The 13,528-nt window shown below is 24.3% G+C and overlaps 1 protein-coding gene across 2 annotated transcripts in view; it reads left to right on the top strand.

The window, feature by feature from the left end:
- The window catches only part of Fife (regulating synaptic membrane exocytosis protein fife), a 92,227-nt gene extending 81,349 nt beyond the window's left edge, over positions 1-10,878 (top strand). Inside the window, exons 19-22 of one of the 2 annotated variants that reach the window (XM_085659178.1) lie at positions 8,653-8,740; positions 9,518-9,600; positions 9,713-9,820; positions 10,577-10,878. In XM_085659178.1, coding sequence (XP_085515304.1) covers positions 8,653-8,740; positions 9,518-9,600; positions 9,713-9,820; positions 10,577-10,878 — 581 coding nt within the window. Of the gene's footprint in view, positions 1-400; positions 516-8,652; positions 8,741-9,517; positions 9,601-9,712; positions 9,821-10,576 lie in introns of those variants that run through there. The other variant, XM_085659179.1, reaches the window with a different exon arrangement.
- Positions 10,879-13,528: the final 2,650 nt, after the last annotated feature.

The following is a 13,528-nucleotide window of genomic DNA, read 5'->3' as shown; positions in this document are numbered from 1 at the left end:
CATACATACATATATACACACATTCACATACATATATGTATATATATATATATATATTCATAGTAAACACACAATCTCTACGTGCGTTTTCACTGTGTTGAGCCAATTGTTTTGCCTGTCGCCGACTGCTGCTCCTTCTGCCTGGCAGCGTACTAATTGAGCAACTACTAATATTTTCAATAACTACTAATATTTCTTCTTCATTCTCGGATATTAACAAGAATCTTGAAGTCAAGCCTTTCACCCATCCAATTCTACCCCTTCCCACTCACTTCTAATACTTAAAAAGCCCCCTCCCCCAAAAAGATGTTCAAAAAGAAGACCGATTTAACGATGTTAACGACGAATCTCCTAAAATATCTTAACATCCTATTAATCTATAATAATATTCAATCTTTAGTGAACAAGATCGACAAGATCATCATCGTCAGTTGTTAAAAATTAGAAACTTAAATACCAAGGCAGAAAGTAGTGTGTCAATTGCTTACTTTCGACGTACATATATTGTAAGCCAATTATTAATTTTATTATGTGATTATTATTATTATTATTATTATTATTATTATTATTATTATTATTATTATTATTATTATTATTATTATTATTATTATTATTATTATTATTATTATTATTATTATTATTATTATTATTATTATTATTATTATTATTATTATTATTATTATTATTATTATTGTTAATTTTATTATGTGATTATTATTATTATTATTATTATTATTATTATTATTATTATTATTATTATTATTATTATTATTATTATCATGCGCTATCGTGAATTTGTTGATTAAAAAGCCAAGCTGATTGTTAAGTAATATCTTCTGTTGAGTGTCTCCAATAATAATCGTTTGAAAAAAAAAAAAAGAAAGAAAACAAAAAAAAAAGAAGAAACATACTTAAGAACAATCTTGATTGTTTTAATAATTATCCTTTCTCGGTCGGCTCTCTTCCGCTAATCTCTGAACGCGAATCTATACGCAAAACAATTCAAACGAAAATGAAAATGAAAACGAAAACGAAAACGAAAACGAAAACGAAAACGAAAATGAAAACGAAAATGAAAACGCAAACGAAAATGAAAACGAAAATGAATGAAACGGCGACCTACTCGGTCACATCTACGGCGATATCAACTCAACTGTGACGAAAATAAAACGACAACAACCCTTCGCGACTATATCGACGACAACAATTCGTGGGCCGAATTATGACGAAGCCGATCTGCCAACCGAATCAACCGATCTACTACTACCTACTACTACTATTACTAATACTAATATTACTGCTACTACTACTACTACCTCTACTATCTACTATCTATTACTACTACTACCACTACTACTACTATTACTACTACTACTACTATTACTACTACTATTACTACTACTGCTATTACTACTACTATAACTACTACTACTACTATTACTACTACTGCTACTACTACTACTACTACTATTACTACTACTACTACTGCTATTACTACTACTACTACTACTACTACCACCACCACCACTACTACTACTACTACTACTACTACTACTACTACTACTACTACTACTACTACTACTACTACTACTACTACTACTACTACTACTACTACTACTACTACTATTACTACTACTACTACTACTAATACTACTACTACTGCTACCAATCGCCATCTACAACAGAATGCGTAGTCCCGACAGTTACCGTGTGGCAGTGCGAGCCTGTGTCTCCGAGGACCGGTAAATCGGCCTCCTTCCCACTGCCGCACTCCACACCACCTCGTTAAAAAACCGCAAGACTCTGTCGTCCGCCGTTATGGGCTTTCGGTAAGACTCATTGTTTCTCTTCTTTTCTCTCTCTCTCTCCCTCTCTCTCTCTCTCTCTCTCTCTCTCTCTCTCTCTCTCTCTCTGTATCTATCTATCTATCTATCTATTTAACTTTATCTCTCTATCTGTCTATCTCCCAATCCGATCTTATCTATTATCTTAATCCTGTTTGAAGTTTTAAAATCTAAATGAAATCTTAATGCTTTACCTACCGCGAGCCTTCTACAAATATGTTTATACAATATGAGGTTTGTGGATAGATTTATGTATATAAGTTTATATGTTGACTAACTTTCGTAATCCTATTTAAAAATCTTAATGAAATTTAAAATCTTTATCACGAGCTTATAAATATATTTTATTCGATATGAAGTATACGCTGTGTATACCCAAGTAGATTTATTTATCAACAAATGTTTTAACCCTATTGTAAAAATCTTAATGAGATCTTAACTGTTTATCTACCGCGGAATCTATTATATAAATGGGATATTCAGTGGATAGTAGTATGCGGTTTATCGATATTATTATTTACGTGTCGGCAAACTTTCGGTATCCCAAGGATTAATCAGTTGTGAAGAGGATTATTGCAATCGCACAGTTTGTTAAACTTCAGGGCACCATAACTCGATGAAATATCGATGAAAAAGTATATTGAAGGTACTTAGCGATTAAAATATTGATTAGCATTTAAAAAAAGAAAAAACTATTACTGCAGTATCTCGAGACAACAGCACTCTCCATGAAATAGATTAAAATAATATTACATTGTTCCTCTTATAAAAACCATTGAAACTTTTGTTTGAAATCAATGATTTGTAATATCAATAAGATATCAAAAATATTTGGATGATTTATCAAATTTAAAATGAGACAGCCTATATAAACTTCAATTATTAGCTAACAAATAATTTAATTGTAATTGTTGAATTCAAAATTTTATTTACATTGATCATTTTTATCTTCTATTCCGAATATTCCATTAATTCGTTTATTTCTACTGACTGAACTCGTTAGACGAACTACAGTTACTCTTCTAATGGCCTTCGGTATTACGGTATTTTGAAAAAATCTGCACTAGCGTTGATTGGTTTTTACACATACTCGTTTAATCCGCAAGCGATAGGTAAAGTATGCTAACTATTGAAATTCCCTAACAAACCCGATTACTATACCCAATATTCTACTTATGAGTATATACTGTAATATATCATTTTGACTATTTTCTTCCTCCATTTCTTATTCTTATTCTTAAAATTTCAACTTCCTTTTTTTTATTGTAATAAGTATTATTATCTTCCTAATATAATACCCGAATTTCAAATATCCCAATTTATTTATTTATTATCGTTATTATTATTATTATTATTATTATTATTATTATTATTATTATTATTATTATTATTATTATTATTATTATTATTATTATTATTATTATTATTATTATTATTATTATTATTATTATTATTATTATTATTATTATTATTATTATTATTATTATTATTATTATTATTATTATTATTATTATTATTATTATTATTATTATTATTATTATTATTATTATTATTATTATTATTATTATTAATATTATTATTATTATTATTATTATTATTATTATTATTATTATTATTATTATTATTATTATTACTATTGATGTTATTATTATTGTTATTATTGTTCTTATTATTATTTGATCTCCTTTCTATGATTTTTTTTCTGTATTATAGAAAACAGGTTAGCTCGTTTAGAATATAACAAAAACAAAGGAGAGCAAAAAAAAGAAAAAAGTGGAATGTTCTAAGCAACATTATTATTGTTGTACTAATCTATGAGGATGGAGTTGTGTATTAATAGTTCGGGGGGATGTCTTTTTTCTTACAGCCCTCCCCCCACCACATTTATATTTTCGTTCTCTTCTACACTTTGGATTCCATTTCTACATCATATATATATACATATATATATATAATATACATATATATATATATATATATACATATATACATATGCGTATATATAGATGTACATATATTGGTTAACATATGTGCAAAATCTTTTTTTCTATATATGAAATTTATTTATATATTTTTTCTAATTTTATATATATATATAAAATTATATGTATATGTATATATATATATAATTATATATATATACTTTTCTTTTTAACTTTTTATTAAATTAATTTATATATATTTTTATACAAAATATACATAAAATATATATACGATTATATACGTAAAATATATGAATATATTTATTTTTGTATTTTTTATATGTAAAAAAAGGTTTTGCATATTAATCAATATATGTATATATATATATATATATATATATATATATATATATATGTATATATATATATATATATGTATATATATATATATATATATATATATATATGTATAGTTAGTGCAGTATAACGCTTGTTAAGAGTATACGCTTAGCAATTTCTCTGCCAGCATTCATAAATATTCTGATCGCTAGCCACTTGCTACCAGTTGTTACCTGCAGTTGCAGCCTTAGGTAAGGAGCCAAAAGACTTTTGAAACACACATACATACATCCACACACACAAATATACATTACTATCGTCGCACGTATTTCGACCTTAAAACATATTCTTTCATCTGGATATTTAAATGGACAAAAATAAATAATTAAATGAAAATTTTTCAATTTTTTTTTAAACTTATCTAAATATATACGTATTTTGATTGTTCGTCGAAAACAAAAATATTTCCCTATATAGTTATTTTCATCGATGCCGATAGATCGATCGAGGTATTTTATCGAATTCTTCATTACCACTTTTGCAATTAATTCCATTAAAATTGAGATCTTTCGAACGAAAATTTCTTTTTTTTTCGTAGATGCAAGGGATCGATCACAGTTGTGAAATTTCATTTGATAATTATTCCTTTTAGTTTGGATCTGAACGAAGACAGAAATAATTGGAAATTAGGTATGAACTATGGTTTGGACAGAAAAGTTCCTAAATAAGCCAAATGTATTCGGGATTATCTTAAAAATCAATTAAAATTTTTTGAGAAGTTTTAGGCTATTTCTTAATTTCAGATAGCAAAACTACAAATCTTAAGCTATAAATTCAACTGTAAACTTAATAATATCTTGAAAAAGAGTAATTGATTTTTAAAATCACTTAAAATCTTTTAGCTCACGTAGGAACTTTTGGCCCAACCACATATTATTACATATTGTATACATACATATATCTATACATATATATATATATATATATGTACAATATATATATTTATACACTATATACATATATATCTTTTTTTAATTTGTTTAAAAAAAGCGAAATTCGTCCGACGTTTACGATAAATCTGCATGCAGTAGTTACTTATTATATTGTAGGAGTTATTTAACCTAATCAGAATGTGAATAATAGAAATTAGAATTTTTCATTAACATATATATATTGGTACCTCTATACTATATGGGTAAGAATTTTTATTTCTTTCTCTCCCTCTTTTTTCTCTCTCTCTTTCTCTCTCTCTCTAACATGTCCAATTATCTCTTTCTATTCTTCTAATCTTAATTTTTAATTATTTTTATATTTGTTACATAATCTCTAATATATCGTATAATAATATCTAACTTAATATTAACTATTATATATATATATATATTGTATATATATATATATATATATATATATATATATATATATATATAATATATATATGTATATATATATTTTATGATATATAATAATACAATTTATTTATTTTTTTTTTTTAAATAACATGCAAATACATTTAATAAGAGATACCCATATAGTTTTACGTAATATATGTTTATCTATTCGCATCGTGCAGCTCGTATAGATCCGAAGGAATGCTAATATATTTAATCCTGTAAAGATTAGAAATTATAGATTAGAGATTAGAAATTAGAGTAGTCTTAATTTTAGAATGTATAAGGTTTCTTTAAATAAATAGATTATATTGTATATATATATATATATATATTTTTTTTTTCTTGTAAATAATATATATATCTATATATATATATATATTCTATTATATCTCTTTTTTTCGTTTAATTTATTTTTTTTTTTTATATTGTACTCACGTAGATTGAAACGTTTAATTATCAATTAACGTATAAAGTTAAACCTGTTAAATAAGCGTTGTTAATCTCGTGGAATTTAACAGAGTGCAACATATATACATATACATACACATAAATGTATATATACAGAGTGTCCGTTCATAAATGTATGAACAAATATCTCGCGACTGGTTAAAATTATAAGAAAATTGATTACGAAAAATTCGCAAAGATTTGGCTGCTAAGTACATGTAAATTTTTTTTTTTTTTTTTTTTTTTTTTTAATGAATACCCATGATTTTTTGTTCATATTTACATTGTAATAATCATTTGCAATTTATAAATCATATTTATTAATAAAGTATTACTATTTACTAAATAATCTTAAAGACTGACTGATAAATTCATATTTTTAACTGCAATTCTATATGCGATATAATACATACTAATATATATTATTTAAAAATGACACGGTTGTGTAATGTTGACGTAATCGATTTTAAAATATTACGTAATCTTCCAATTATTTAACATTGTTAATTATTTTCAATTTGATATGGAAAATTAACTTTTTTAATACTTATTACGAACGTAGACAAATCATAGTAACAATTTTTCAGTGCGTGCATTTTCGATTACAAATGATCATTGCTATATGACTGTACTACATTAAAAAAAAAAAAAAAAAAAAAAAAAAAAAAAGAAGAGAAAAAGGAAAAAAAATGTATATTTTTATCTAAACTTTGTGATTGATTCAAAGTCGTACATATATTTCTCTCGTTAAATCATCTCTCGTAACTTCATAAAGTCGCGATGAGATATTTTCTCGGAGAATATATCGATGGGAGACACCCTGTATATAGTTCGGCTGAAGCTTTTAAAAATGATGGAGCTCCGAAAGTAGGTCAAACGGCTACTAGATGAAAGATTTATTTTTCTGTAACTGTGTTATCGGAAAACGATCGGGACGTTAAATATCTTTTACAGTTCGAAAAACATGTTTGAAATAATTAATCCGTATTTAACGTACACATGCACATACTTACATAACACAGACAAAGAACCACGCAAAGAAAGAAGAAGTTAACACGAGAGATAATAAAATTAAATCGAGTAAGTTTCAAAGGGATCGTTTTTTTTTTTTTAAATTAAAAAGTTTAATTCATTTTTATTGATCTTTCAATGACATTAATTGTTAAATAAAATATCCCACACATATACTTTAGGTATATTAGTATTTATATACGATATACATTTTAATTGGGGTAGATTTATATTTATTTATTTTTGTTTTCTCTTCTTCTTTTCCCTTTCATTTTTTGTTTTGTTTTGTTGTTGAAGAAATGTAAAATAATTGTATAGGGATGAATTTGTTTTAACGTTTGAATGATATAAGAAAAAATTAAAGATTCTTTTTTTTTTTAATTATTTTTGTAATTATATAAATTGATATATAGATCGGACTTTTATCAATGCAATTATAATTAGAAAAATATATATAGGTATATATATATATATTTAATACATAAATTTTTCTTAGACAAATATAATTAAAATTCAGACACAATACATTCAGTAAATTTTAATATTCCTTTGAATTAATTTTTTTAATTAAAAAAAAAAAAAAAAAAAAAAAAAAGAAGAAAAAACAAATTAATAATTCGAATAAACTTCGACTAAAATAAATAATTTTTCTCTTTTAATAAATATATATGTGTATATGTATATATATATATATATTTTTTTTTTATTTTGATGAATATTAAATAATCAATTTTATTAAAATTTGAACACATACAGAGAGACAATTGATCTTATTTCATATTTATTTATTTATTTTTTATTTATATATTTATTTATTTATTTTCTTTTTTCCTCCCCTTTTAATCTACAACAAATAATAATCTAATCGAGATATTAATACACGTGAGCCTCGTCGTTCGTCGAGAACATGCTTTGCTATATCGTATTTTGCTGCCTTGATAAGTAGAGAGTAAAAGCTTATTTGGATGACGCGAGAGATATACGATTTTCTAGATAGTGACAAGATTTAGTTAACGAATGTAGAATACCGTGAGCAATAGTGAGAAAATGAAGAAAATTAAAGAAAGGAAAAATAAAAAAAAGTAAAGAAATAAGAAATAAAAAAATAAATCAAGAAAGTAAGAAAAAAAAAGGAAAGAAAGAAAGGAAAAAAGAAGCGTTAAACGCAACCTTTGTGTCGATGTATTTCTTCTGTCTATGTATCGGTGGCTCGTTTAAAAAAGTAAGAAAACTTTTATGAACGGATGTAATGAAAGAAAAGTTTTAAAAACATAATGAAACCTTTTTCTCCTTTCGATATATATATATATATTTTTTTTTTCTCTCAAAGGTACAACTAAAATAAAAAAAGAAAGAAAGAAAAATAAATTAATAAATAAATGAATGAATGAATGGATGGATGAATGGATGAATGGATGAATGTATGTATGTTTTGCACAATTATATTTTTCTTTCAAAATTATTTCCACGACTTTAATATATACCTGAAGTCTCGTCCGATTGAAACAATCTCTTGTTTATATTTATTATTAAAATTTATATAATAAAATGACACACAGGTTGTGACGCCATTTCATTTGGATAATTGATCGAAATAAATAAAAAGTAAAAAAAGTAAAAAAAAAAAAAAGATAAAGAAAAATAAAAATAAAAAAGAAAGAACAAAAAAAGCACATTTATTTTAATCATACACAGGGCGGGGTGAGCGCAAAGAGAGTGTCATGGATATTCCTGAAAGATTCTTGGATCGAAATAGTGAATCAGATGAAGACGATAAATGGAGGTAAATCATTTTATCAATGTATTATTATTAATAGACAAATTTTTATTTTCATTCGATATATGATATATTAAGTGGACCGGAAAGTAATGTCGCTTTCTTAAATTAAATTCAAATGAATAAATTTTTAACAAGTTTTTATTTTTAATCACAATCAAATATCGACATGCGCAGAAACGACATTACTTTCCGGTACAGCTAATATGATGTATTTCATAAAAAATGTAATTAAAAATTTTTTGTTTAATTCTTTTCATAAAGAATTGTTTTTTATATTTTTTTTTTATGTTATATACGCATTAAATGTTGTAAATTGAAGAAATACTGCTTAATTTAAATATAGATATATTTATATATATAAATAGAATAGCATAAAGTGTTAGAAAATTTTCGAAATTTATTTTTTCATATTTAATATGAAAGTTCAATTTTTTCTTTTATTTATAAAACAAAGTATATATATATATAGATACAGATAGTTACATATGTATAATATAGATATAGATATATATGTATGTATGTATGTGTATGTATAAATCTCTTTAAAATTCCAAAAATCATAATGTTAAATAAATTTAATCATTTGAATTAAAGAAATGAAAACTAATGTTAAAAGTTTAATGAAAAAATTTTTATTAGACCAACGAAAATAATATTTAATAAAATTATATATATATACATATACGCACATACATATATATATATATATATATATATATATATATATATATATACGCATATATAAAATTTTAATTTGTTATATACAATTAATGATCACAGTCTGGCAACTAAAACTGAAAATGATCTCGACTTGAAGCTAGGACGAGGTCAAATTCTACCAAAAGGCTTCAAAATGACAAGCGGTAAAGTTTTATATGAACAATCAAACTTTACATATATATTATATATATATGTATATGTATAAGTATATATATATATATATATATATAAATAATACTTGTATTTTTTGTTTAGGTCTACAATACGGCGAAGTGAAATTAGGTTTTTGTTTGAGCAAGGGTACTCTCGAGGTTGAAGTTATTTGTGCGAGGGATATCTACCCAAAAGAAAAAGATGAACCCGGTAAAGAAATACATTTTCATCTGAAGTTTTTCAACTAGAAGATATACGAATCTTTTGTTTTTTCTTTTTCTTTTTTTTATGTATCTTTTAAACTAAATCGTAGTTTTACAGAGACAAACGAATTTCATGAAAAATTAAATGTCTCCCCTAATTTGATACTTCGTTTATCTTTTTCGATAAGAGTATATATGTGCACAGATGCATATATATATTTATTTAAAACTACTATTTATTTAAAATTTAGAATTTATTTTAACTAAAATTGAAACTTTTCGATATCTAAAATTGTTTCTTGAAATAATAAATAATTCTGTCATAACCAATATAATAATAATAATAAATATAAAGAATCTAATTCTTAACAGTCTTTATGTTTCAAATGTCTTCAAAAAAACAAGAAAAAGAAAAAAACAGAAATTTCACCGATTATTCAAAAATATTCAGATAAGTTGCAATTATAACGTTCTAAATATATCTAAGTTTTCAATTACATCTATCTAATAATGTTAATACAATGAACAGCATACCGATAATAAATATAAAAAAAAATTAATACTTCGACAATCTTTAAATATATATATATATATGAAAGAAAAAGAAAATTATTTAAATAATTAAATAAAAAGAAACAAACAGCATTAATGAGAAAAAAAATTTTCTTGCGAGTTAAAAGATAAATGTGATCTAATTAAAACTACAATTACGATCCGATCATGATTTATTCGTCTAATTGTATATGTTTTTTTCAAAAATCAGATACCTACGTGAAGACATATTTACGAGACGGTGAAAGATGGTTGCAGAAAAGAAAGACAAGAGTTGTTCGACATACACGTAATCCTCAATATCGTCAGACCTTGAAATACAACAGCTGCGATGCCCTCGGTAGAAATATTTTAATAATGTTATGGGAGAAGAAACAAGGATTCGAAAGTAACCAAGGTTTGGGTGGCGCCGAAGTGAACTTTGATCTGTTACCATTGACCCGTTTAACCGTTGATTGGTATACTCTCTTCCCGATCCATACATTAGGTACACAAACAGCAGACTCACCATGATGGCTAAGGGAAAAATGGGCTCTCGAAGCTGGCGAACTTGATCTCAGACTGAGTCTTTTACTCAAGGATGAGAGCGAGTCCGTCGTTAAGATCATCTCTTGATGGAAATTCCGTCTAATTGTATCTTACAAAAGAAATTTTATTTCTTATATTTATTTCCGAATTAATATTTGTTTTATCTGAAGGATCACTGTGAGTTGACGATTCAAATTATTTTTTGTCTCTTTTGTTTTCTTTTTTTTTTTTTCTTTTTTTTTTTTCTTGATATAAAATTTAACGAAGAATGGATATACAATATCCTTAAATTTAATAATCAGCGTGGGGCTCTAATGTTGCTTGGTTGATTATGATAGATCAAAATCTTTCGTTTACTAAGAGGCAACAAGTCAAACAAGCCAGGCTTGTTGTAGTTTTACGATCTAAAATAAAAGAAAAGAAAAGAAAAAGGGAGGAAAGATAAGAAAAAACAAATATTAAGTAAAACAATATAAAGTAAACAAATATAAATAAAAACAAATATTAAAAGTTTTGAAGGAAAGTAATTTAATTTTAAAATGGTCTAATAACTTTTGGATCATATAAGAGAACTTTTGGTGCCCACTCTGTATATATATACACATACATATATATATACATATATATATATAAATCGAACGGTAAAGGTCAATGACCTTTTTGTTTTGATCCAAATTATAGTATGTGGGTTGTTCGTTCGAATATGATATAAACAAATTTTGTTGATTCATGTCGGGAAAGACAATCATATGACTTAGTGACGAACTGTTCGTTCTTTTTATTATTATTTTTTTTGTTATTTTTATTATTTTTTTTTTTTTGTTATTTTTACTATTATCTTTTTTTTATGAAATTTGGAGAAAAGATATAGTATATATATAGTATATATATATATATATACTATATATATATATATATATATATATATATATATATACACTAAGTCAAAGTCAAGTAGTAAAGGTCAATGACCATTTATTTGTTTTTAACGTAAATTAATTTCGTGCATTTGTATCGACAATGACAATCATATCGAGACAATTATTCTATGTAATTTATCGAAAGACAATCAAAATTATACTAAATTTTACCTTTTTTTTATTTCTTTCTCATTTTTTCTTTTTTTTTAATCTTTATTTATTTAAAATATTTTTTTTCGCCACTCACAGTAATCACAAGCTAAACTTTATGAAGTATTAAATTCATCTATAATTTTCACTATAATGTTGCGTCCAATTCGTGTTCCTCTACCAACAACATTAAAAAAAAATCGACAGATTTATTAATTATATAAATAAATAATAATAGAGGAAAATATACACGCATATATATATTGGCTAAAAAAATATGAATATATTGTGTATGATTCTGTTTTTATATATATAAATATATATTAATGATTAATTTTATATAAATTAATTATTATATAATTAATTATTATATATCCATTATATATATATATATATTATAATAATAATTATTATATAATAATATTATTGTGTTATATATAATCTATTTGTGTGTGTACAATAATGATTATAATAATTATTATATAATTTATATGAAAAAAGAAATTTATATAAAATTAATCATTTTAAATATTAATATTCGAACAGAATCAATCTCTCAGCAATATACATACATAAAAGAAAAAAAATATTGACATGTTATGATCCAAGATTAACACATACACATACACACGTACAGACATACATACAGAGACAAAAAATAACATGTCTATATAATGGTTTCAGCAATAAAAGCGTACCTGCGTTCAACTGTTGTTTCGAACGATGCGCGAATTATAATGATCGATAAAAGCAATTATTTTTCTTCCAATTTTATCGTAAAATATATAAAAAAATAAATAAATAAATGAACGAAGCTAAAAAAATAAAGAAATTAAGAAAGAAAGAGAATCAAGATTAAAGGAAAGAAAATGTTGTAACGGAAGAGCGAACGCGAACCACGTAACGTCGATGATTGATCGATGTATATAAGATTGAAAAAAAAAGAAAAAAAAAAAAATATATATATATATATATATATATATATATATATATATAAAAGTATACAAACGAGAATCCATTTTTCCCAAAAAAATGCATAAAGGATTATGAGAAAAAAATAAAAAGTCAAATCGATCGAACGATATAATCGAAAATCGATCGATTCGTAAAGCCTTATCAAGACTTTTCCTATTGACTTCGGTACAATATTTTAAAATCGAGTCTTGTTGAAATCTGATTTTATTCTCTTCTCTTATTTACTAATTACTTTTGTACATTTTTATTCTTATCTTATTTAAATCTAATTAATAAAAAAAGGTCAATGGAACCATCGATTATAACAACTAATTTTTATTCATCTATTCTTTTTTTTTCTTTTTTTTTTTTTTTTTTTGTTTATTTTTTTAATCACAATCAAAGATGATGACAATCAAGATCATCGTGATTTTAAACGCCAAAATTTCTTTATGAATTGAGAAATAAGCGGACAACAACAAAAAAAAAATAATTTGTAGACGATATCGATGGTTTCTCGCCTTAAATCATTTTAAACGAAAAGACAATCTATTTAATAAAAAAAAAATAAATAAATAAATAAATAAATATAATAAATAAAGTAAAGCTCG

The sequence above is a fragment of the Vespa mandarinia genome, chromosome 9, assembly GCF_050613455.1.
Source record: "Vespa mandarinia isolate Hongniang chromosome 9, ASM5061345v1, whole genome shotgun sequence".
Taxonomy (NCBI): Eukaryota; Metazoa; Arthropoda; class Insecta; order Hymenoptera; family Vespidae; genus Vespa; species Vespa mandarinia.
The sequence above is the reverse complement of the archived record's forward strand: the minus strand, read 5'-3'. Positions and strand labels throughout refer to the sequence as shown.